A 27693-nucleotide genomic window follows, 5' to 3' on the forward strand; every position below is an offset into this window, starting at 1 on the left:
GACCCCACAGCATGGGGAGACAATTAGACCCAGAGGTCTGGGCTTGTGGAGGAGGACAAGCAGAGAGACCAACCTGCCTCTGCCTTCCTCTGCCAGGGAGAGCAGGAGACAGGTGGTGGACCTTCTTGGGTCACCCAGCAGATCTTTACTGAGCATGTACTATGTGCCAGGTGGCATGCTAGGTATCTGGAATGTGATGGCAAACAAAATAGTCACTGTCCTCAAGGACCATCTGTAAGGGAGAAAGGCACATAGCTATACAGCAAATATATACACACACACACACATATACCTATTATACATATAGTATGTGTGTGTAAATAAGATATAGCCAGCCCTTATATTATGGGTTTCATATCTGTGAATCCAACCAACCACAGGTCAAAAATATTTTTTGAAAATGGATAGTTGCATCTGTACTAAACAGGTACAGACTTTTTCCTTGTGATTATTCCCTAAACAATATAGTATAACAGCTTGTGTACATAGCATTTACATTGTGCTAAGTATTATAAGTAATCTAGAGATGATTTAAAGTATACAGGAAGATGGGCATAGGTTATATGTAAATATTACACCAGTTTATTTTTTATTTTTTTTATTTTTTCTGAGATGGAGTCTTGCTCTGTCACCCAGACTGGAGTGCAGTGGCACTATCTCAGCTCCCTGCAACCTCCGCCTCCCAGGTTCAAGTGATTCTCCCACCTTAGCCTCCCAAGTAGCTGGGACTACAGGTGCCCACCACCACGCCTGGCTACTTTTTGTATTTTTATTAGAAACGAGGTTTCCCCATGTTGGCCAGGCTGGTCTCAAACTCCTGACCTCAGGTGATCCAGCCGTCTTAGCGTCTGAAAGTGCTGGGATTACAGGCATGAGCCACCACATTTGCACTACCAGTTTATATCAGAGACTTGAACACCTGTAGATTTTGGTATCTACAGAGGGCTCCTGGAACCAATCACACGAGGATACTGGGGATGGCTATATATACACACAAACATATATACATATACACACACGATAAATATGTGTGTGTGCATGTGTATATATATATATATGAAAGGATCAAGATGCTATCATAGAGAATATCAGGCAGAGAGACCTACTGCACATTAAATCATCAAAGATGTCTTCACTGAGTGGGTGACATTTAAGCAGAGATAAGGAGGCAGTTATGTGAAAAGCAGGAAGAAAGCACTTTGCAAAGCTTTTGGAAACTGCAAACATCCCAGGCAGGACTTGCCATCAAGATTAAGTCATTGGAAGAGCATTTTCTTCCTAGTTACAGAGCTTGCTTGCTAAGATCTAGCCTGCTGGCCATTGGGCTGTGTAGCAGACACAGCCATATCCCCATCCCTGAGGTCGGCGCTGACAGTCCCCATTCACACAGGCAGATGCCCGCAGCTCTGCCTGAGGTTGTTTCCTGGTTTGCAATTTGGCCCATGCTCAGGCAGGTTGCAAGAGCCCTGAGTTAATGCCGCAGGCGCATCCCTCAGCAGGTGCGGGATAAGAGTGTGGCAGTACGTTCCTGAGTGTACTCTCTCTCTCCGTGGGACAATTAGGAGGTGTGTTCTATGTCACCTCTCAGTGGGGCCCCACTAGAATAGAGCTTTGTCGTTCACAGGGGTAAGCCACTTTGTAGGCTTTCCTCCCTTCCTTGCCTCACCACCCTAACTCGTTCATCTTACTTCCTGAGACCCATTCCAACTAAACTACATGCACCCACATTTTTACCCTAGGGTCCACTTGTGGGGAAATTCAAACCCTTTGAACAAGTCTTTGATGATCAGCCAAGATGAACACAAACACCTCTCCTCATCATCCCCTTCCCCAGTCGCTTTCTCTCCAGCCCAGCCTGTCCGCTCATCCTCTCCATGTAATTCTGCACTGTCCAACCTTCCACCCTGAGAGCCAGACTAGCTCCCCTTGTTCCTCTGCCTGGCAAGTTTCTATTCACCATTTAAATGTCACTTCCTTTTGGAAGCCCCTCCCGCTCTTCTGCCTCTATGCCCTCTACATTATCTTTCTAATATTACCCTTATTAGATTCATCTATCTGTGCATCCATCCATCTGTCCATTCGTCCATCTGTCCGTCCATCCATCCAGCAGCTATGCCTTAACTGCCTCTAAATCCCAGGCACTAATGTGTGCAGTTATCCCGGGTCTTCCTGTGCTAGCGGGGTCTTCTTGAAATCGGAATGGGCCTTAGCATCTCTGTGCTTCCACCACATATCACAGGGTCTGGGATGGAGTGGGTGCTTGGCAAGTGTTGGATCAAATTAAACGGATGAACTTTGCCTATCCTATGTAATGATAATGAGGTTCTTAATTACACAGGGGGAGGATACATTAGTATGTAGAATTAATAAGTGAGTACATTGTCATCAACATGTGAGCTACACGTAGACACAGTTTCATTACTGAAAACAGCTTGTAAGCCATTATGCCAGTGACTGCTTGATTTCCCAATACCAAAGCAGAAACAGCCCCCAGCCGGTTCCGCTTGATCCCTCAGTGAACCACAATGACAGAAATTCTTGCTTTGCTGCCCCAAATATTTTCTTTAGAATTTTACTGAACCCTTTGACCTCACGATTTCATACTGGTAGGGCTGCCGTATACTGATAAAAGACAGGATGCCACCTTCACTACTGGCAATATCTTCTAAAGAGATAACCAGAGAGTTAGTCAAACAGCCAGCCAGTCTCTATGCAAACATTGAGCATCAGCAGTTCTTCCAGCAATGAGCTAGACACAAAGTATACAGTCATAGGTAAGATGGACTTAGACTCTGGCTTCTGAAACTTAGAATCAAAGATACTTATACAAAAATGTTCACTGAAATACAGTTTATAATACTATAACACCATAATTTCTTGTCAGATAGTTGGTTAAAAGGAATTATGGTATATCTATATAATAGAATATTCCACAGCCATTCAAAATGGGGTGTTAAATAATTTGTCATTACCCACAATAATGCTCACAATGTAAGCTTAGAAAGAAAAAGATAATCAGGGTATATAGTGGTGTATTCAGTGTGATTCCAATTCTGTGGATAAAAAAAAATTATTGATAATACATATTAGAAAACTACTGTAACAGAATAAGCCAAATTATTTAGAGTATCTCTGAGATATGGCATTGTAGTTGACATTTTTATAGTTTTCTGTATTTTCCAGATTTCGTGATTTACAATGGCATAAACGTGTTGCTTTCATAATAATACTTTTTATAAAGAGCTTAGTAGCGGTCAGAGTAGGTCCTTCTGCAAAATGCAGCATTTCTTAAGTGTATCAGGAGAACTTACTAAAATGTTCAGAGTTTTTGCTGCTCTTGGAGAAGTAATTGCTTTCAGTCATGCCAAGAGCTTTTTGGAAATGAGAAAGCAGGAAAAAAAAAAAAAAGCTCTTAAACTATGACTGATGTGCCTTTACTTCTTTTGTTGATTGTGACCTGCAACCACTAAATAGTGGCCAAAAGCAGTAGGTGTATGAGAGGAGGAAGGGAGACAGAAACCAAAATAATCACCTCTCCCCTGGTCTTCCCGTGTTTCTGACGTATAAACCTGTGGTCCTGGAAACGTATTGCCCTCATCCTGTGCTAGCTGTGTACTTCAAAACTTCGGCAAAGTGGACCACCATATTTTAACCCATGGGTGCATTTCATTTTTGGTACAACTGAATATGCATGTCCTGCCTGTCCATCAGAGTGTGGACATGATAGAGCTCAAAAATGCAGTATGACGTGCAATACCACTTGCTGTGAGTACTAAATTGAGGCTGTTGCCTCAGGAAGATCACCCTTTTACTGGACCATGTAAGAAATTCGTCTTGTGCACATGCATCAAAAGAGCCAGATCAGACCACTAAGAAGTTCTAAAGTCAAGTGGCAAAACCAAGTGTCAGTGACAGTAAGTGTCACTGTAGAGACTGTGAGATGTTGTTGTGCTGTGGTTGTGAATGGCAATGTAATCTTGCCTGCATTTTTAGTGTTATTTGAATTTTTATCAGTCAAGTGTGCTACCCAAAATTGTGTTATACAAAAGTAGGCTGTCAACAAAGAAATATCAAGAACTGCTTATGTTCAAGTGGAAGGAGATGGTTCTGCTGTGCCATGTTTAAGAGGGTTGTCACCTTCCAGGCCACCGTCCCCTGGACATAGTGCCATTTGCCAAAGAGAAGAGTTGAAGGGATTAAACATGCTCAGATTGGAAAAGAGAAGATCCACGGTGCAGGAACGTTGTGGAAATATCAACAGGGAGTAAGAAGGGATATGAGACATACAAACCTATAGTTTTGTGTGTCATGCTTCCTAAGAGCAAAATTTACAGGAAGGCTGTGGATAGCATATTCTAAATAAGACCTTCTAACAATCAGAAGTGCCTCAAAATAGAACGGGCTGACTAGAGAGGCAATTAGTGCTCCATTTCCACCTCATTAGTTTTCATCCTGGAAATATTATAGGAGGAAGCTGAGTCAGGAAGCTCCTCCTGCACCAGGTAGGAGGTTGGAGTGGATGACTCAAGGACATTTTAGGTCCTAAGAGTCTCCAGAGCTGTGTTTTCAATGCTCGTCATGTTGCCTCTGTCTTGGTCCCCCATGTGGGATTGCCCCATGTGGGACTATGCCTGGTCCATGATCTTGCTGGAGAGACAGGTAAGGAGCTGAAGTCCTTACCATTAAAATTAGCTGGTACCAGGCAGGGTGTTAAGCCCTTACTAAGGTCATCTCCTTTACTCCTTACACCCACCTTCAGGAGACACGGTTACCATGCACAGGGGCAAAAACAACAAAAACAAAAGTTCTGAATGCTTATGTGATTTGCCCAACGCCAGCTATCCAGTAAACGTGATCAGGGGTACTTCCGCAGATGGTCTGCCTTTAGAACATGCCACCTCATGTTCCCAGAACCTACCCAGTATAGGGCACTGTTCACAGTAGCAAAAACTTGGAACCCACCCAAATGCCCATCAATAATAGACTGGATAAATAAAATGTGGCACATATACACCATGGAATACCATGCAGCCATAAAAAAGGATGAGTTCATGTCCTTTGCAGGGACATGGATGAAGCTGGGAACCATCATTCTCAGCAAACTAACACAGGAACAGAAAACCAAACACTGCATGTTCTCACTCATAAGTGGGTGGTGAACAATGAGAACACATGGATATAGGGAGGGGAACATCACACACCAGGGCCTGTCAAGGGGTGGCGGACTAGGGGAGGGATAGCATTAGGAGAAATACCTAATGTACATGATGGGTTGATGGGTGCAGCAAACCACCATGGCACGTGTATGCCTATGTAACAAACCTGCACATTCTGCACATGTACCCCAGAACTTAAAGTATAATAACAAAAAAAAGTAGGTGTACAGTGCCTGGCACTTAGGTACATGGCACATAAATGTCCACTGAATGAAACAAGAAACAAACGTGCAAAATTTATGAGACAGAGAGCATACCATGAAAGGAACAGGGCTTTGCATTACTAAGATGTCAAAGGAGGGGAAAATGTGAAGAAATCATCATTCGTTCATCCATTCATTCATTCATCTCCATGTTTTTATGAACAAATTCTACATGCCTGGCTGTGTACCAGGGGCTCCAGATAAGAGGTCACTGATGACAGCAGTGGTCCTGGTGATACCACTGTTTGAGCAAGGGGGATGGCTTGGTAAACAATATTAACAGTGAAATAATTTTACTCTTACTACACTCGCAAAGAAAGCCAGTTAACTTTGAAAGTTTGTCATTGATAGGAAACAGCAGGACATAGAGCTTTGAAAAGGGTCCTGTCCTACAAAGAAGGCAGGTCTGAGAATGGAAAGGTGGCAAAGGTGAAATGAATAGAACTAAACATCCCAGTAGGAATTTCTATCTGGAGACCTGGCCACTGCATTCCAGTTCCCTACAAGACTGACAGTTAAAACGTACTCTGATCCAGAAGCCTCCGATGTCACCTTCCAGCTGTGATGGGTCCTGTCCCGCCCAGAACAGAACCTCAGCCGTAGGATCTGAAGTCACAGAAAGAGTCCCGATGTCTAATCTCTGAGGACTGGCAGAAACGGAGCAATGATTTGAGCGTTTGAGTCATTCATGTTCAGGGCAGGTACTTTGAAATGGAATTGTTGATCACATCAGAAGGTGCTGAAACCAAGGTCAGGCTCCTGTTCCTGTTGAGAGGCCTTGTTAATGAGGTGCCTCCAGCAAACATGGACACACATGCCAGGCAGGAAGGCAGGCTGCTGAGCTGTGAAAACGATCGTCCCAAGTAAACGCATTTGCTTTCTGCCAGGCACTGCTGCATGCTGGTGTACAAATCCCCGTGTGTAGGGTACAGGCATTGTAGGAGATGGGTAAAGACAGGAGTAGGGGACATGAGCTTACATCTCCTAAGCCCCCACTTTGTGTTGGATTCCATGTAAGGCTGTATGCACACTTGTCTGTTGTACACTCATGGTAACCTGGTGAGGTAGGTAATATCATCCCAACTTTATAGCAAAGGCTATCAGTTCAGAGTAACCAGGTCAAGTTCCCTCAAGTGCTTAGCAGTAGATCCAGGGATCAGAATCCAAGTCCCACTGATGCTGCCCCTCTGCCCTTCTCTCCTGGCCACCCTATTAATTATTTTCCTTGACTTAATATTAGGATGACTATATGACCCAATTTGCCTAAGACACAGTTAATGCCTGTTGATCAAGGGGAATTAATAATAGCATCCCCTTTCATTCTCAAAAAGAGTCGCAATTTAGATAATAAATTATATGGTCACCCTACACAATAGTGGTTTGAGTCGTTTGGTTTTTTGTTTGTTTGTTTTTGTTTTTGTTTTGTTTTGGTTGAAAGAGATGCATTTATCAAAACCACAACTTCAAACTGTGGGTGCAAATTGTAATTTGGCTGGAAATGAGAATCCGGCATCCCACCATGCAAATACAGTCATCCAGGAAATGTATCCAAATGCACTACATGGAAGGCAGCCAGCCTGGAAGTGACTCTAATACTCCTGCATTCCTTGATTTAGAGCCCTGTGAAGGGGATTTTGCCATCTGGTGGACTGGACTGCTCCACGGTTGCTGGAGTCCAACTCTCAAGCAGTGTGTCAGTCTGTGGGCTATGGGTTGTCCTGTGGCCATGCATGGTGCCCCTCACTTGGAGAGTATTGCTGATGACAGACACAAGCCTTGCTATGGTCTCTACAAGGGTTGATTAGCAGAGTTGCCATGTGCGGTTGGACAGGCTGCACACTGCACAGAAACACCAAACCGTGGGGCAAGCAAGAGATGGCCACACTCTAGTTGCTAGGGCTCACAGCTTTGCCTGGCAACAGATACTAGCCCGTCTTTCTAATTCACACAAAACTGTGGTAGGGTAGAGCAGGGGCAGCTATGGTTACAGAATGAACCTTTCCAACCCTGCCCTGCCACTGACAATCAGAAATCCCAGAGGGTGTGAAAAAAGCTATTTAACCTGGAATTAGTAGACCGAAGACCATAACACGGAATGATACAGTCTTTAGAGTAAGAAGAGCAGAGCTGGCCCGGCACGGTGGCTTATGCCTGTAATCCCAGTGCTTTGGAAAGCCGAGGTGAAAGGATTGCTTGAGGCCAGGAGCTCGAGACCAGCCTGGGCAACGTAGTGAGACCCTGTCTCTACAAAAAAAAATTGTTTTAAATTACCCAGACATGGTGGCAAGTGCCTGTAGTCCCAGCTATATGAGAGGCTGAGGTGGGAGGATCACGTGAGACCAAGAGTTTGAGTTTACTGCAAGCTATGATCATGCCACTGTACCTCAGCCTGGGCAACAGATTGAAAACCTGTATTAAAAAAATAATAATAAGAGAGAGAGAGCAGGGCCCTATAATCTACCGAGCATCCACTATGCTTCGCACTGTACTAAGTATGCTAACCTGTTTGCATGTGAGTTCGCTGAGGCTCAGAGAGATGAAGTAGCTTTCCACAGTCACACAGCCTGTCAGTGCCATAGCTAGGCTGCAAACTCCGGTTTGCCTGACTCCAAAGTCCATATTGTCGTGTTTCCCCAGTGCTGAGCGCCATCACACAGGACCCTCGGAGACTCTGCTCCCATCCTTCTTGTACATTTGAGGGGCGTAAGCTACAGAGCCCTGAAATGGCAAGAGCAGGATCAGAACTCAGGTTTTCTGCTCCTGCGTGTTCAAGGCTCCCTTCAGAGCTAGCTTGCTTTGGGTCTTGTTCTGAAAGCGGGAATCTCCCACAGTCTCTTCCTCCAGGGCCATACTAGTGCTCCTCTCCCCCTCCCAATCTCGGGGCTGCCCGTCCTTATTGCTCAAACAACAAAACTGTGCTGGCTTGACCCTCAAACACACCATGAGGTGAAAGTGGACTGACCTCTCTCTCTCAGCTACAGCAGAGGAGGGGCTGTCACTGGTGTGTCATCCCGTAGGCCCGGGCTCATGGAGCCACCTCCTAGGAGAAGCTTTGGGAAAGCAAAAGTCACCTCCCTCCCACCCTTGATCCTGAAGCTGCCTGCTGTGCTCCATGAGGATGGGGTGTCAGGAAACCCAGCTGAGGGGGATCTGATCAGGCGTCTCGGGCACTGGCTGGCAGCTGAGTTTATGTGGGGAGTGGGAGTCATTGTTGCCAGATCACTTCATGAACATGTCCTGTCCCCACAGGCTTAGTAATAAGGCCCCTTGCACTTAAACCTCACCACTTCCAGTTGCTAGTACTTAGACTTTCTGAGCCTCAGTTTCCAATGATCCTGGCAAGATTACTCTGAGTAAGTTCCCTTGCTCTTTCCGAGCCTTTCTTCCAGATGGCAATATGATGTTGGGTGGATAGAATGAGATGTGTGTAAAGTACCCAGCATAGTGCTTGACAAAGCATAACTTACCAGGAAGAGGTGGTTCCCCTTCCTTCTCTCCTTTTGGCCTACAGATCCACAACTGTCCTACAGCATAAGGCAGTGGTTAAATTGTGGAAGCTGGAGTCATACTACTTGGATTCAGATCTTCTCCCTGGTATTACTGTGTGACTTTAGGCTGTTACCTAACTTCTCTGTGCTTCAGTTCTTCCATCTTGGGAAATGAGGATGAACTAGTACCTACCTCATAAAGGCTGTGATGAGGATTGAATGAGCTATTATTTATAGGGTATGTTGAGCCCTGCCAGGTACACAGTAAACTCTGTGGAGCTGGAGTTGAATGAATCAACCTATATGCTTCACCACTTTGCCTCATTTGCTTCTTAATCCAGGACCTTTGCAATGAGCTCAGAGCAGTCTAAGTAGAAGAAAAGGTTTAAATTGTCATCTTCCCAGTCACTTGCTGGAGCAGAGCTGTGACAGGCTAGGAAAACCCGGTGCACCGTGGCCAAGCATCAAGAGCCTCAGAGCCTGCTATTGGGGATGGGGGCTTATTTTCTCTTCCTACTTCTCTGATCACAGAAGACTGTGTTGGTCATGCCCTGATCTACAGGATCCCACACACTAAACCCATGGACTCTGATGTCAGCCTCAACTAGGAAAAGAGGAAGTGGATTGTTACAATGCCATAATTGAGCAAATTAGAAGGATGCCTTTATAGAGCAGTGGATCTCAGCGCCGTCAGCACATTAGAATTCTCCAGGGAATGTATAATTATATACGAATAGTCAGGCCACATCCAAGTTTTAAATAAAATACCTGATTATCAGATATTCTGAGCATCATGGGGCCTTTCTCCTCTAAATCACAGGGAATGTGCCAGTGATTTACCATGATGATTTATGTCAGTGATTCTCAGCTTGAGCTGCATCAGAATCCCCTAGAGGGCCTGTTCAAACTCAGGCTGCAGGGCCCCATCTTGGGAGTTTCTGATTCCATAAGTCTGGGTTGGAGCCTGGGAATCTGCATTACAGCAAGTCCCCAGGTGATGTTGAGGCTGCTGGCTCTGGCACCACACACTGAGAAGCACGGATCCATACAATGAATAAAAGAGAAAAAAATAAGACACTGTCCACCAAGTCATCTCAAAGAATATGCCTACTTCTTTTGGGGATTAAAAAAAAATTAGGCCGGGCGCCGTGACTCATACCTGTAATCCTAGCACTTTGGGAGGCCAAGGAGAGTTCAGGATTTCGAGACCAGCCTGGCCAGCATGGTGAAACCCCATCTTTACTAATAATACAAAAATTAGCCAGGCGTGGTGGCACACGCCTGTAGTCCCAGCTACTTGAGCAGCTGAGGCAGGAAAATCTCTTGAACCCGGGAGGTGGAGGTTGCAGTGAGCCAAGATCGCACCAGAGTGCCTGGGCAACAGAGTGAGACTCTGTCTCAAAAAAAAAAAAAAAAAAAATTGTCCATACTTATATTTTGAGCAATTGAAAAATGCCTGTCCCACTCTTTTCCATTTTTCTTCCCTCTCTCCTATCTCAGCCATGCACCCCTGTAACCTCCTGCCATTGAAATTCTCAGCACCTGTGTGTCACAGCGCATGTCACGTGTAGGTCAACAGCTTTGCAGTGACAAACAAAGAAAAAGAAAAACTGACTGATGCTTGAAGCATTGTAGGTGAGAACATAGAATAGTCTTTGCTGCCTTTGGTGGCAGGTCACATGGATCAGCCCACACAGTGGAGTTTGAATTTCCTCTTCTTACAACAATTGAGTCACTGAATTGTTGAGCAGACAAATGACAGCGTGATCTGAAAAAAATGTTTCTGACTCTGTGTCTAAACCTCAATGTGGGAGCTTGTATTGTTGTAAGAAAAACGTAAGTATGGCTCATGCATCCAATGTACTTGATTTTGTGATAATTTTCAGTTATTTTTGCTCATCTAAGTACCTCTATGCGTCGATGAAGATGCAAAAATAAACTGACAATCTTTGGAAGAAGAAAATCTTACCTCACCATCTCCTCCAAGTCTCTTCTCCGAACATTCACAAGCTCATTCTGCTAATTCATTTCCATTCTTTAACTACATTAATGATCTGTGGTTTTCATGAGCTGTTTAACAGTGAAAACAACTTTTAGAAGAGATATACACAATTCTTTTTGTAAGATGATCTTGAAAATGGTCAAGTTAGTAATAGAAAGTTCCATTTTCATCAAACTTGGTACAGGGACTCAACTTTCATACTTTTTGGGAGATTTCTCCAAATACAGTGTTTTTGGCCCAGCTAAATAACTACTCAATGTGATCAAGAAATCTTAGAACTGAAGAGACCACAGAGATCATTAAGTCCAAGTTCCCATTTTAAAAATGTGAAACCGGCTAGGCGTGCTGTTTCACGCCTGTAATCCCAGCACTTTGGGAGGCCGAAGCAGGCAGATCACGAGGTCAGGAGTTTGAGATCAGCCTGGCCAATATGGTGAAACTCCGTCTCTACTAAAAATACAAAAATTAGCTGGGCATGGTGCCGCGTGCCTGTAGTCCCAGCTACTCAGGAGGCTGAGGCAGGATAATCGCTCGAACCCGGGAAGCAGAGGTTACAGTGAGCCGAGATCGTGCCACTGCACTCCAGCCTGGGCAACAAAGCGAGACTCCGTCTCAGAAAAAAAAAAAAAAAAAAGTGAAATCAAGGCACAGAGACATGAGCTTGCCCCTAGTCACACAACCCATTTGAGAAACTTGACCACAGGTGAGTCCTTTCGTTTTCCTTATCTATCTCCCCCGACATGCCCACACACTCCACTTTAATGCATGCCCTTCATTGTCTGCATATGTCCAAAAACATAGTGCACCAATGTAGTCTTTTGCTAGTGGTTCAGTGGAATTGGTGCTCTCATTCTCATGGTTTAGGAATATAATTGTACTTTAATGGTTTATTTATTTTATTAATGTCTGTCATCTTCATTACAATGCAAGTTCCAAGACAGGGACCATATACATAAATAACTCGTTTATATTTCTGGCACCTCTGATAATGTTTGATCCAGTAGAGATGGTCATTAAATATCAATGCAGTCACTCCTGTAATCCCAGCACTTTGGGAAGCCAAGGCGGGCGGATCACGAGGTCAAGAAATTGAGACCTTCCTGGCCAACATGGTGAAACCCCATCTCTACTAAAAATACAAAAATTTGCCGGGCATGGTGGCGGGCACCTGTAGTCCCAGCTGCTCGGGAGGCTGAGGCAGAAGAATTGCTTGAACACAGGAGGTGGAGGTTGCAGTGAGCTGATTCTGCCACTGCTCTCCAGCCTGGCAACAGAGGAAGACTCCGTCAAAAAAAATGAATAAATAAAAACAAAAAACAAACAAAAAACACTGTAGTGATGGAATGAATGACTCAATGAAGTAACAGAGAGGCTGAGATTCAAAGGATATAAGGAATAAACCGGGAGAAAAGACAGGAAAGAGGATTCCAAGCAGTGGGGATTGTATGTGCAAAGATCCTACAGTGAAAGAGAGGGTGGCACTTAGGAAGAACTGATTGTTTTTCCTTGTGGTCAAGGTAGAGTTCTGGAATACGGTGAGAAACAAGGCTGGAGGAGTAGACAGTATTTATATTATAGAGATTTTCCTAAGCCGTCCATTCTCTGTCCTTACTTAGTTGAGTTTCTGATGCTAAATCCTGAATCTCAGTGCACTGGTAGGATCATCTCGCCTAAATTCCCACTTAATGGGTAAAAAGAATTTCAACTGGGCCCCATCCCAATCTCAAAACTGTTATAGCTAAAAACTGCTCCTTACTCAGTACTTAATATGTACCAGGCAGTGTAGTAAGCCTTTAAAGAGATGAATTCACTCCTCTAATCATTCGTTTACATGCTGGAATATGATCTTGCTTCTTGCTTTAAACTGCCAGTCTGTCGATCAGGGTCATATATTTCAGGGACCTAAATCAGCTCCCTTGTTACCACAGTCCCTGGATTCCCTGCTGCCTGTGCTCTGATTAAGGAGACTCCAGCAGCTCTGCAATAAGGATTGAGTTGATTAACATCTGGTTGAAAATCTCTTCGCCCATATGAACCTGAGACAAAGCCATCCAAAGAGTAATTGATGGCAAAGACCCGCAGTTGTCTCTAAGATGGCAACTCGAGGTCTTAGCTGCACAGATGAGAAGATTAATAGCAGAGTGGCCTTGGAGTCAGAGATACCTGGATTTGACTTCCAGCTTTATCATTCACATGCCAGGTAACCTTGGGAACTTTCCTTTTCTCTCTAAATCCCCATGTTTAGGTATGAAAAGAAGACGCAAATACTTACACTAAAGGTGGTTTAAGGATTTAATGAAGCACCTTAGTATAGTATCTGCCCCATGGTGGGACAAAAGAAGCCGCAGCTGCTATTAATGCTGTATTGTTAGCCAAAGGGAAGAGAAGGGCAGATGTGGTGCAGAATTCTTACGTTCAAAAGAAGGAAGGAAAATCCATTAAAAACAAGCGCATGCAAATTGTCATTTACTGCAGTGACTGGGAGAATGGATTGTCTTGTTCATTTTATGTTCTGGTTCTGGAAGTAAACTGCAAGGTCCTTGTTATTGAAAGTTCATTCTGTCTTCCACAAATGTTATTGAGTCCATGCTATTTGCTAGGCACGTAGGAGAAACGAGGATAAATGAGCTGCTGATCCTGCATTCACCTCGGGAGTTGGAGAAGGGAGAATACGGATTTTCTATAAATGTGTGGGAAGGCACTTTTCTGCTTAAATACAGAATGCTAAGCATTATTTAAAATTTATTGAAAATGTTACCAGGGCCTCTCATTGCCTAAGACAGGTGATGGAGAACAGAAAGGCCGCAAGTAGATATGTGATGAATTTGTGTTTTCCATCCATTAATCTTTATATAAAAGTATAGATTATTATATATTATACATAATACTTACATAGCATACTAATCTTAATTGTGTTATTAGTAATTCTATTTCTATATTACTTATTAAATAGATAGTATATATTGTGTATATATAATTATACATATACACATCATGGCTATATATATTAATTGTACATTATTCTAGTTATAAGTCATTATATATTTATCTATTATATAATACTCACATATTATATGTTATATAATAATATAAGTACATAAGTGATTTGGATTACCTATATTATCTCTCTCTCTTTTTTTTTCTAACCATGTGCATGTTTTTCTTTAAAATAGAAATAGTGAAGTTCTGCTTCAGTCAGAACCTGCATAGGTTAATTAAATCCACGCTTTATTCCAACTCTACAACACTGAAGGACATGAAGGCTGCACAACGACTGGGAAGGGCTGCCCCCATACACTCAACTCCTCCAGTTTCTCATGCATCCGTCCACCAAGTTTTACCAGACATTTACTATGTGCCAGGTTCTGCACTGGGCACAGGAGCAGAGGGCCGGTGGAGACACAGTCCCTGCCCCCACAGAGCTCACAGATGGGGCAGGCAGAAGCCACAGAGGCCGTGGTGGTCACGCTTCGGGAGAAAAGAACCACAAGTCAAAGGGGCACAAAAGGGGGCAACCAACTCTATCTGGAATGCTGGAAAGGATTCCTGGGGATGGAGATGACTGAGTGAGAATAGCCCTGATTGGAAGAAGAAAGAGGAAGGGAGGGCGTAATGAGAAGGGGGAAAGCATGTGGGGAAACTGGCGTTGATGCTAAAATAGCATAGTCATGCAGGATCTGATGGCAGGATAGTGGATATGCTGCTACTGCAAATGTAATAAGACCAAGAAAAATAGTAAGAGAGGACTTAGGAGTAGTGATAGCAAGTATGTATTGAGCATTGATTGTTCTAGGCACTTTGATGCATTATATCACGTAATCTCACAGTAAACCTAGACTGTGTAGAGTATTGCTATCCAAATATTTTAGACGAGTGAACAGAGGTGCCAATACCTTGCTCAGCTGGTATGTGTGGCAGCCAGGAGTGAAGCAGATCAAGCTGTTACTCTAGTGGTGTTGGAGCAGACACCTAACCTCTGTAAACCTCAGCTTCTTCCTCAGTAAAATAAGGTGAGGCTGGGCACAGTGGCTCATGCCTGTAATCCTAGTGCTTTGGGAAGCCAAGATAGATTGATTACTTGAGGCCAGGAATTCTAGACCAGCCTGGGTAACATAGTGAGACCCCATCTTTACAAAAAAAAAATTAAAAAAAGGCTGGGTGTGGTGGCTCACACCTGTAATCCCAGCACTTTGGGAAGCTGAGGCGGGCGGGTCACCTGAGGTCGGGAGTTCGAGACCAGCCTGACCAACATGGAGAAACCCCGTCTCTACTAAAAATACAAAATTAGCCAGGCATGGTGGCACATGCCTGTAATCCCAGCTACCCTGGAGGCTGAGGCAGGAGAATCGCTTGAACCCAGGAGGCAGAGGTTGTGGTGAGCTAAGATCGTGCTGCTGCATTTCAGCCTGGGCAACAAGAGCGAAACTCCATCTCAAAAAAAAAAAAAAAAAAAAAATATTTGGGCGTGGTGGCATGTACCTGTAGTCCCAGCTACTGGGGAGGCTGACGCAGGAGGATCACTTGAGCCCAGGAGTTCAAGGTTGCAGTGAGCCAAGATTGAACCACTACACTCCAACCTGACAGAGTGAGACCCTGTCTCTAATAACAAACAAAAGTAAGATGAAAGGTCATTCTGAGAATGCCAGGGTTGAGGGCTGCACAATGCCATGCTCATGGCAAATGCTAATTGTGGTGGCTGAAGTTCCGTGTGTTAGGGAGTAGAGATTGGACAAGTGGAGGAAATAAGTGAATGAGGGGAGACTGGGTCAGATGATAGGGGCCAGTCTAGTGTGATAAACTAGATGTGTGCATTTTATTCTGAAAGCTGTGATGGACATTGGGAAGTCCAAAATAAATAGTGACATGTTCAGTGTTGCGTTTGAGAAATGTCACTCTGACCACAGAAGGACTTTTGGAAACAGCCAGGTCAGGTGGAGGAGTGTTGCCATAGTCCAGGTTGAGAAATGTGATGATCCAGACTAAGAAGAGACAGTTATAAGAGCTGTCAAGGACAAAGAGATAACGCAGTTGCTGAATATAGGGACGTGGGGTTGAGGGAGGAAGAGGAGGCCAGGATGCTGCCCAGATTCCTGGCTTTAGCGCTGGGGAATGGTGCAGTCCATCCACTGAAGCAGGAAACACAGTAAGAGGAGTGTTAAATTGCATCCCACCCCCACCACTCCAAATTCATATGTTGAAGCCCTAATCCCCAGTACCTCAGAACGTCACTTTATTTGGAGATAGGATCTTTACAAAGGCAATCGAGTTAAATTGAGGTCACTGGAGTGGGCCCTCATCCAATATGGCTGGTGTCCTTATGAGAAGGGGAAATTCGGACACAGAGTGTCATAGAGAGAAGACGGCGTGGAGAGACGCAGGGAGAATAGGCACATCTACAAGCCGAGGAGAAAGGCCTGGAATAGATCTTTCGCTCACATCCCTCAGAAGGAACCAACCCTGCCAACACCTTAATTTTAGACTTTGAGCCTCCAGAATTGTGAGAAAAGGAATTTCTGATGTTTAAGCCACTGGGTCTGTAGAACTTTGTTACAGCAGCACTAGGAAACTGACTTAGGGAGTAACTCATTCAGAGATGGCCACGAGTTAGGTTTTGGATCAGTTGAGTGTGATGTGTTGCTTTTGGGACAGCCAGGTGGAGACAAATGCCAAAACGATAGAGATGCAAGTCCAGGACTCAGTGGGCAGCTTGGGACTGGAGATTAACACATGCCAATCATTTTGGACACTCTGGCATCCATAGCACAGTGCAAGCAGTACAGAATAGAAATTTGAAAAATAGTTGAATGAATAAATGAATGTCCTATTTGCCTAAGGACAGAGGGTGAAGGGAATACAGGGAGACTGGAACTAATTGTAATTTCCCATCCCAGTAGTAAGAAGGTTATCTCAAGCCCTGTCCATAAGGAGCTATAAGTATGACATATCTGAGGCCAGCAAATTTTAGAGAATTGCTGCATTGGTTGCTGACATTTACCCTCCCTAGAAAAGATAGTCCTCTCTTTGTTTTATAAAATCTAGAAGGCAGGAGAATTAAACAAGTATCAATGCTATTCTTAGGACAGAAAACTATAGCCTGTCCAGAGTCTCAGGTTCATGCCCATATTCTGAAATGTTGACCTCCAAGGGAGCGTGCCAGCAACATGTCTATTTTAGGTAGGAAGTTTAAAGCCTGCTTTGCTTAAAATGTCAAAATAAGTAGACAGCATAACAATGGAAAGTGGTAATAAGTGGAAACCAGGAGACCTTACTTTGAATCCCAGATTTGCCTCTGAAAAAGTGGGTAACCTTAACCTTTCTATATGTCTTTTCCTTTATCTATAGAGCAGTCAGGGGAGGGGGTAATTGGATGATCTTCCAACTCTGACATTCTGTGATTCTCTCAATGTTGCCTTTAATTGCAACGGGTGATAAGATGACATTTGCATAAATTGACCTGCCAACCTGATTTAGTCCGCCAGCATGAAAACATGAAAATAAGATGATAGGCAGAAATTAACATCACAGATGACGCTGGTAGAATATTTTCCCTCCTTAAAATGGCAGATGGAACACCAGAAAGAGACAACACTTGGCTTTAGAATGCACCTTAGTTACCAGAAAACTGGGTTTTACTGGAAAATGCCTGAATATACATGACCACAACATTTTGTCCAATGACTTCAATTTTGACCATACTGAAAAACGATATGGAAAAATAAACCCGCTCCTAACTGCATTTGTGATTTCCCCTGGACCACTTAATATTTAAAACTTGTGTTGACCTTTTCTCTATATGCCTGGACATCTCGGCAATGGATATAATAAGCTCCTAAGGGGGAAAGGTAATTAGGATTTATTATCTAAGTGTCACATTTTGTGCCAGGTCTTTGACCGGTGTTGCAAAATACCTTATTTACACTTCCCTGTAGAAGATGCTGTCAGCCACATCCTATCATTTTTGCACTTAACATGCCGAAGGTTGCTTAGGACTTCTGTCTGCTGTGGGAGCCCACTTGACTGGAAGAAGCCAGATAGGCACAAGAATTACTATTGCAGAAGCAGCCCTCAACAAGTATCAGATGCAAATGTGCTGGATAAATACTCCGGCTTCTTTGCTCATGGTTGGGATAACTCAGAGGCGTATTCTACACTTGCTCACAGGGTTCCCCAGAGGGATTGAGCTCCAGTTATACATGGTAGATATGGCCTTGATAACACATCTTTTATTGGCTGCCTTCTTTTACTGTCTTAATACCTTGTTATTTCCTGAGATCATTGTTCAGGTAAAATACCTACATCCAAATCGTTATCTCAGGTTCGGCTTCTGGGGTACCCAAACTAAGACATCTGCAAGAGCCCTGTGAAGTAGGTGGCATTGTAAGATATCAGTTTTTAAGTCTTGGTGCTTGGATTCGTCTGATTCCCATTGACTTTCCTCTATGCCAGTGATTCTTAACCACAGGACATTTTGTCCTTCCACCCAGGCGACACTTTGCAATGTCTGGATACATTTGTGGTTGTCACAACTGGGAGGATGCTACTGGCATGTAGTAGGTAGAGGCCTGGAGGGCTAAACATCTGACAATGCAAAGTACAGTCTCCTACCACAAAGACTAATCCAACCTTAAAAAGGCCCCCCGGGCACAGTGGCTTGCACCTGTAATCCTAGCACTTTAGGAGGCTGAGGCGGGTGGATTACCTGAGCTCAGGAGTTCGAGACCAGCCTGGGCAACACGGTGAAACCCCATCTCTACGAAAAATACAAAAAATTAACCGGGCATGGCAGCATGTGCCTGTAGTCCCAGCTACTTGGGAGGCTGAGGCAGGAGAATCGCTAGAACCCGGGAGGTAGAGGTTGCAGTGAGCCGAGATCGCACCACTGCACATTGCACTCCAGCCTGAGTGACAGAGTGAGACTCCATCTCTAAAAAAAAAAAAAAAAAAAGTCAATAGTGCCGATGGAGAAATCCTGCTCTACACCCAGGAAGACTGGCTATGATCTGGTGGCTCCTATGTGTGACATAGCTATTGTCTTTTCCTTCCAGGGTCAAGCTGTGGCTCAGCTGTGTTCCACTGTCCCCAACGTAACTGTCTTTGGAACAGCCTCTACTTTCAAGCATGAAGCAATCAAAGACTCTGTGACCCACCTCTTTGACAGAAATGCAGACTACGTGCAAGAAGTTAAAAGGTAAGATGTTTGCTTTTGAAAAAGCACCAGGCTGGCCCTTGCTCTGCTCTCAAAGAGCAGTAGCACATATTTAAAGAAGGGATAATAATAATATGCAGCAAACATATATTGGGGGCTTCGTATTATTAGCTCTGTGCCAAATACTTCACATGCATTAGTTCATTTAATCCTCTTAACCTCACTATTATCACCAAGGAAAGAATCAGCTAACTTGGAAAGTTAATGTATTAAAGTTATGCTAGCTCCTATTTGACCATCTTAACACATGGAAGTTTATTTCTCATTCATTCACATGATAGCTTAAGGTGGATATTTGGTGGATGATCTTCTGTAAGAGCATTCAGAGACCCAGGCTCTTTTCATCTTATGGTTCCACTATTGTCTTGGGTCTAAGGGTCCTTTGCTTCTAGCCAAGAGATGGGCAGAGAGCACCAAAGGGTCATGAATAGGAGGTTTTATGGGCCAGTCCCAGAAAGAACACACACCCTTCTCATAGTCTAGCACTACTGCTCAGGTCATTGGCTACGCCTTACTGAAAGCAAACTGAGAAACCTTGTCATTGTGTGCAGCCAGGAAGGCCTGGCACTGGCAGTAAAGGGTGGAGCCTGGAGTCAAGCCAGGCATTTCAACTTTGGAGCCCGTGATTTTCTTGTACAGATAGCACCACTCTGAACAGTGAAGCATGAGCCAGAATTATCCATAGGAAGAAAGGGGCAGGGAGGGGGCTGCTCTGGGAAAGGAAAGTCATGTGCATGCATACTGAGGAATGCAAGAGCCTCAGAGGCTGGGAGAACTACAAGAAGGCTTACTGGGGTGCAAGTCCAGGGATGTCTTGTTATCTCATCTAATTATAGGTATTGGCAAAGGGACACCTGGGGGGAAAGGGAAGAAGGGGCATGAGGTGAGGCTGAGCAAGGAGACAGATATCAGATGCACATAAAGACCATGTACACCAATCCAGCAAATGTGGACTCCAACCTGGGTGTGACCAAGAGCCACTGACAGACTAAAATGGGGCTATGATTGATTTGAGTTTTGAACAATCACTGGTGGTTCAGAGGGGATGGATGGGAGGAGGGAGGCTGGAGCTGCAAGATAATTTGCTGACTGTTGCAGTCACCTGGGGGAATGATGGTTTATAACCTGTGATTCTGAAGTTATTGATCATGGCCACATGTGTGTCAGCATAGGGAAGCAGATGGAAACCCAGCTGCCATCATGATTTCAGATGATTTTGTGTGTCTCACTCTGGCTATTGCTCTGGGCCCCAGGCTTGTTCTCAGGGTCCATGCCACTCAGAGCTTCTGAGAGGATTCAGATTTGGGCCAGAGCCATTGTTTTGGCATTCTCATTTTCCAACACAAAATTGTTACGTACAAAGGTATTACGTTGTCCAGATAGAATCATAATAAAGAAACAAGGCTGGGCACAGTGGCTCATGCGTATAATCCCAGCACTTTAGGAGGCCAAGGAGGACAGATCACTTGAGCCCAGGAGTTTGAGACCACCTGGCCAACATAGTGAAGTTCGATCTCTACCTGTGGCCCCCCCCCAAAAATACAAAACGTAGATGAGCATGGTGATGCATGCCTGTAGTCTCAGCTACTCAGAAGGCTGAGGTGGGTGCATCGCTTGATCCCGAGAGGTAGAGGTTGCAGTGAGCTGAGATCATGCCACTGCACTCCAGCATGGGTGACAGACAGCAAGAGCCTGTCTCAAAAGGGAAACAATTTTCTTCAAATCACAGATTAAGATGGGAAAACTGAAGGACAAGTGGATGGGAGAGCTGGTTATTTGAGGTGATAGTTTTAGAACAGATTTGGTGAAACTTGGGAAGTTTCTTGAAAAGGAGGGGGTTCTGATGGTCTTAGTTTTCAGATTTATTTTTCAATTTTGAATGCAGATCATTGCATATAATTTAAGGTTGTCCCAATAGTTCCAGCAGGATGTGAAAGGAAAGCTTAAAGCTAGATGTTAGAAGTTGACCCTCTGTTTCTCAGATGTCTAGAGGCTGCAGGCTAATTTTGAGGACATCCATTTGCCCAGTTCCATAGCTCTCAGGTAATTCTTCTTATCCTTTTTTTTTTTTTTTTTTTTTTGAGACGGAGTCTCGCTCTGTCGCCCAGGCTGGAGTGCGGTGGCGCAATCTCGGCTCATTGCAAGCTCCACCTCCTGGGTTCACGCCATTCTCCTGCCTCAGCCTCCCGAGTAGCTGGAACTACAGGCACCCACCACCACACCCGGCTAATTTTTTGTATTTTTAGTAGAGACGGGGTTTCACCGTGTTAGCCAGGATTGTCTTGATCTCCTGACCTCGTGATGCACCCATGTTGGCCTCCCAAAGTGCTGGTATTACAGGTGTGACTGCGCCCGGTCAGTTCTTCCAATCTTTAACTTGAGTCTCTTAAGCTGTGGTCTGGAAAATGAACTATCATTGTCCCTTCAGTCATTTTTTCTTTGACTTCCTTACATGTATTTTTGCAAGCATTCTTTCATGTACGCATGAATACAATTGCTTAATACATCTGTGCTTTGTGTCTGTGATGGCCTGGAGACTGTGCCAGAGCCAGAGATCCAGCAATGCCAGCTTGAGAGCCACTGTCCTTGTGGAATATAGAGTCTTAACGGAGGGAGAGGGGACAAAAATAAAACTATAAAGAGAAATAACTGATTCACATTTTCGACATGTGCTCTGGTAGTGAAATGCAAGGTGCTATCGAATACTTACTGATGGAGAAATCAGAAACACTGTCAATCACAGAGTGGGATTTTGGCTGAGAATTGAGGGATGAGAAGTTGGCCAAAGGAAGAGCATTTCTGACTAGCAGGGATGCCATGGGCTAGGATCCCACGTCAGGAAAAGCTTGCTGAACTTATGAATCTGAAAGGAGGCCAGTGCAGCTGGCAGGATGTGGGGAGTGGGAAGAGAAGGGAGATGGCATCTCTTCTGAAAAAGTAATAGCCCATAACCAGAGAACTCCTGCCTGCTGCATTTCCTCAGCATCCTTCCCATCCTCTATCTTTCCACTGCCGTAGATCAACTCTCTTAGCCCACAAATCACTGGTGTCTGCTGATGTCAGAAGAACAGAAGGCACTTGAGACCCACCTCACCCTCACCTTCCTTCAAAGGTGACTTCCCGCAATTCATTGTGTTTTTAAGTAGAGACCTTGGGATTACACTCAGAATGCCCAGGAAGTTACAGATACGTTTACACAGCCCTCCATCCTAGCAAACCTACCCTCAGGAAATAAGAAGAGCAAAGCTACAGGTACAAGGCTGCCTGTTGCAGAGCCAAACCCTGCTTCTGCTTCATTGTAAGTGCTCAGCACATGTTGACAGAGTGAATTATAGCATTGTCTGCAATAGTGAAAATTCAGAACGAGCCCCTACAATCAACAGAAGGGAAACAGTTCAGTCGATTATGCCACACCCACATACTTGAGTATTGTGCAGTCCCTTAAAAAATGATAATTATGAAGACAGCCACAAAATGAAAAAAATGCCCATGGTAGCACATTGAGTGAAAAAAGCAGAATGCCAGATTCCATCTACTCTGTGATCACAGCTTTGTACAAATTCTCGGTGCATGTAGACTTAAAATGAAAGGAAAGGGAAAATATCCAACTGCCAACATGCAATAGGAGTGGAATGCAGAGTGATTTCTCTTTATTTTTTGATCACAGATATTGTTACACTATTATGTGTACAATGAACCAGAAAAAAAATAAAAAGATAAAATTTCTTGAGATGAAAACTCTTTTATAAGCCAGTCAATCGGGAAGCCTCCTTTGAACACATTCTCAGCCTTGAGGCAGGTGTTGTAAAGGGAATAGAAAAAAAAAATATTTATGACACAGACCTAACCTTTACATCAGTTACTTTCTCTCTCTTTAGGAGGAGAGAGATGATTATGAGTGAAACCAAGCCAAAGCGTTAGAAACCTTGAGTTGTGTGTACCTAACTGCAAGGGCTTTAGAAATAAGGAAAGGAGAAAGATCAGAGAGAGCACGTCAAGATGGACAGCCCCTCAGGTGCACTTGAAGGTTGCGATCGATTTCAGTAGGTGGAGGGAAGCGTGAGAGAATCCACACAAGGGAATCTTGGACAGAACAGGGCAGATAATAATAGCCACGCTTTGTTGATCTCCTGCCATCCTGCTACGAGTTCAATTAGACCATTTTATGTGCACCTGAGACAATCCTGCAAGGTGAACATTCCTCATTTTACAGATAAGGAAATTGAGAGGTAGGAACAGATTTGGCCTTGGAGGTGTGTGAGTCTGTCAGCTTTCTATTCTGCAAAACTCCTCTTGGTTTACAAGAGGACTCAAGGAAACTTTTGGGCGTGAAGCATATGTTCATTACGTGGACAGTGGTGAGGGTTTCACAGGTGTGAACATGTTTAATCTCTCACCAAATTGTACACTTTAAATATGTACAGTTTACTGTATGTCAATTATATCTCAATAAAGCTATTTAAAAAACGTGCCTTTAAAAAAATCAAACAACATTTTAAAACTTCATTGGGTGGAAATGGGTACACAATATCATTTCAGACCTTTTGTTCATTCATTCATTTATTCATTCATTCATGTAGAGATGCTTCCTGACTTACAATGGAGTTACATCCCTGTAAACCCATTAGAAACTTAAAATATCATGAGTCAAAAATATATTTAAGGCCAGGCTTTGGTGGCTCATGCCTGTAAATCCAGGACTTTAGGGAGGCCGAGGCAGGAGGATCACCTGAGGTCAGGAGTTCAAGACCAGCCTGGCCAACATGGTGAAACCCCGTCTCTACTAAAAATACAAAACTTAGCCAGGTGAGGTGGTGCACACCTGTAATCCCAGCTACTCAGGTGGCTGAGACAGGAGAATTGCTTGAATCCAGGAGGTGGAGGTTGCAGTGAGCCGAGATTATGCCACTGCACTCCAGCCTGGGCGACAGAGCGAGACTATCTTAAAAAAAAAAAAGAAAGAAAGAAAGAAAGAAAGAAAGAAAACCCACAAAACACAACATTTCAAAACATTGGGTGGGAAATGGGTACACAATATTATTTCAGACCTTTTGTTTTTTCATTTATTCCTGTACAGATACTTCTCAACTTAAAGTGGAGTTACATCCTTGTAAACTCATCATAAGTTTAAAATATCATGAGTCAAAAATGTATTTAATACACCTAACCTACTGAATGTCATAGCTTAGCTTAGCCTACCCTAAATTTACATTAGCCTACAGTTGGGCAAAATAACCTAACACAAAGCCTATTTTACAATAAAGTGTTGAAAACCTCGAGTTGTATGCAGTCAGGTATACACAACTCAGGATTCTTAATGCTTACTAAATACTGTACTGAAAGTAAGAAACTGAACAGTTGTATAGGTACATCACAAAGTTGAAAAATTATTAAGTGAGACCATTGTAAATGGAGTACCATCTATATTAGTGAGGCCTACAAACAGACTACGAAGATACAATGGTGAGCAAAACAAGCAAATCCCCATGCAAGACAATGGGGTTGGCAGCTGATAGGGAAGTACACAGCACTGTGGGGGCACAGGTGAGCAATGCCTAAATGGAAGCCTGAAGAACACATGGGAGCTCTCTTTTGGGTCTTCCACATTTTATGAAGTAAATACTGTGCTTATTTTTCAGAGGGAGGCAAGGCAAGCCTAGTTAAGTAAATGTCACACAAATAGACGTGACGGGACTCAGTTCCAGGTGGCTGTAGTTCCAGAGCTTGTGATCTTTCTAGCACCCACACTCACTCTCACAAAGGAAGTGAGGGCGGCTTGCTCCTCAGCCAGGGAGGAAGCCAGATTGCCTGTATTAAAGCCTGTGGTTTTGTGAGGTGCTTGGATGGTAGGATGGGGTTAGATCAGAGCTTCCAACCTCAGCACTGTGGACATTTGGGCTGGGATCATTCTGCTATCGGGGGCGCTGCCTTGTGCATTACAGATGTTGAGCAGCATCCCTGGTATCTACCCATTAGATGCCAGTGGCACCCCCCTGCCCTTCAAGTCATGAAAATATGAAACGACTCCAGACCCTGGTGGAGAACTGGGCTAGATTGATGAGACCCTTGAAAGCTCTTAAATGGAGTAAACATTGCATTATGTCAGAAATGTAGAGTTCTTTGCAGATTTGAAGCAGTTAAGCACTCTTTTGAAAGGCGAAACTACAAAAAAAAAAATGATCTGGCTGCCGTGTACAGGAATGGTGAGAGAAGAGAACTCCAAAATCAGGAGAGTGAGTAGCAGAAGGGGGAAGGGAGAGGCAGTGCCTATAGAGATTTTGAAGGAGAACAAGAGAGAATGACCTATGGCTAGGGAAAATACTGCAAGATGAGACCAAGACGTCTTTTCCTTTTTGTTGTTGTTAGACAATGAGCAATGGAGCTGTAATGACTTCCTTTAGACAAGATAAATACAGTGTGAGAGTGAGAACTCCAGGGGCCTGCATAACAGGCCAGGGAAAGTGGGACTGGAGCTCCATTGAGTAAAAAGCCACTCCCTTAGGCTGGATGTGGTAGTTCACACCTATAATCCCTGCACTTTAGGAGGCCAAGGCAGGAGGATAGCTTGAGGCCAGGAGTTTGAGACTAACCTGGGCAACATAATGAGACTCCCATCTCTAAAAAACAATTCGCTGGGTGTAGTGGTGTACACCTGTAGTCCCACCTACTTGGGAGGCTGAGACAGGAGGATCTCTTAAGCCTAGGAGTTTGAGGCTGCAGTGAGCTGTGAGCATGCCACTGCACTGCAGCCTGGGCAACAGAACAAGACCCAGTCTCAATGATTTAAAAAAAACCACCCACTTCGAGCATTTTCCAAATGACTGACATGAGCTGGCTCTGGAAGTGAGGAAACTGCGACAAAGCACAATCTCTAGCCAAAGGAGCACAAAGCCCACAGAGGAAGGGATCAAACTCCCGATCCAAGGGGAGCAGCTGATTGTTAAAATGACTTTAATCTTGCTATCTGCTTCACCCGATAGCAGTCATAGGTGAAGCCAAGGGGTATGAGCTCAGAAAAGGCAGAGATCAGACCGAACTCCTGCACTTCTAGCACAATGCCTGGCACATAATAGGAGCTTATTTTAAAACGGGTGGAAATTAATAAGAGTCTAATCACCTGGAAAGAATAAGGACCGAGGGATCTAGAAGGCATTCCTGGAGGTAGTATTGCTAAGTACATATGGAAACTACTAATAGTAAACACTTACCAAGAAGCCTACCAGACATCAGCACTGGGCTTGGCCCCCTGTGAGAAACCTGTCACGTGCTGGGTGCTATGCTTGGCACTCTGTAAGAAGCCTACGGTGGAGTAGGCATTGTGTCCAGTCCTCTATAAGAAGCCTATCGCGTACCAGGCACGGTGCTTGGCACCCTGTGCAAAGCCTACGAAATGCCAAGCACTCGGAAATAGTCTCATCCTGTGATGGTTAAAGCTGTGGCACAGATGAGTTCTCAGAAAAAGGGATTCAGAAAGAGAAAACAGAGTGGAGAGCCAAAGACCCAGCTGGAGAGCAAAGTCACCATAAAGGGGAATTCTTTTCTTGGCAAGGTCAAAGGGTTTCTCTCTAAGTACCGCCTCTGTTGGAACCTATTGCCACTCAAGAGAAATTCTTCCCTAATCTGTGTGGGCAAGAAGGAAAGAGGCAGCATTCACCATCCAGGGGCCGGGGCTGGGGACACAGGAAGGACAGACATGAAGGTCTTGGATCAGCAACTCTGAAATATCTTACTGCTGAATTTGGCTCATATAATCCCCGAGCTGGGGCTATCTGTGTTTGCTTTTTAAATCCACAGAGATTTATGGCAGCAGGAAAAAGCACACAAAGGAATTGCTGCATTTGGCCTTCTGCCACACCTTGTTTGCTTTCATGTAATAATCATACATATGCAGGCAGTGGTGAACACCCCCAGAAACCGGAGTCGGGGGGCACAGAAATGATGATGATGGTCTTTGTTCCTCTGATGAGCCTTCCAGCTCCACTTGTGATTTTCATGATTATTTCATTAAAAGGGCTACTGCAGCGCTTTTCAATGTGGGTGTAACTGAGGCAGGGTCAGTCCCAAGGCTGCTCATGGGACCAGGAACATTCTAAATAGACCCAACTGAATCCAGTTCAGTACAGTCCTTCTATGGGGTCTGTCACAGAAGGGACTCAACAGAGGTGGAGCACTTTTCAATTTTGAAATTCTTACCCGAAGGAACATTTCTACCCTTGAAAGGAGCAATAGCTGCTTGAATGGTTTGACAGAAAGAGCAAAAGCATCCTCACCCTCAGGTGCTGAGAATGATATCTGCCTCTGCCCAACTTCTCCCCCTCAGAATCCACCTCCCCTACCTCCTCCCACCCTCCACCCCACCACTGACCTTCAAAAGGATGCAATGACGGCAGGAAGAAGAGGATCTGTGGTTCTGTTGACCCCCAGCCATGCATGTGATCCAACTGTAGAAATGCCGAGAGAGAGGCATGGACGGGGGCAGGTGGCCTGAATGTGAAGGAGACCCACAAGTGTCTCCTTCTAGTGTTAAGCCCAAGAAAGCACCCCCCAGCTTTTCTCATCCCTGCTAGGTACCTGCATG

The 27693-nt window shown here is 44.3% G+C and overlaps 1 protein-coding gene across 1 annotated transcript in view; it reads left to right on the forward strand.

Moving 5' to 3' along the window:
* The window catches only part of VAT1L (vesicle amine transport 1 like), a 191572-nt gene that overhangs the window by 55419 nt on the left and 108460 nt on the right, over positions 1-27693 (forward strand). Inside the window, exon 4 of the mRNA XM_003820904.5 lies at positions 18955-19097. Within this exon, the coding sequence (XP_003820952.1) occupies positions 18955-19097 (143 nt within the window). The remainder of the gene's footprint in view (positions 1-18954; positions 19098-27693) is intronic.

This window comes from Pan paniscus, chromosome 18, assembly GCF_029289425.2.
Source record: "Pan paniscus chromosome 18, NHGRI_mPanPan1-v2.0_pri, whole genome shotgun sequence".
Taxonomy (NCBI): Eukaryota; Metazoa; Chordata; class Mammalia; order Primates; family Hominidae; genus Pan; species Pan paniscus.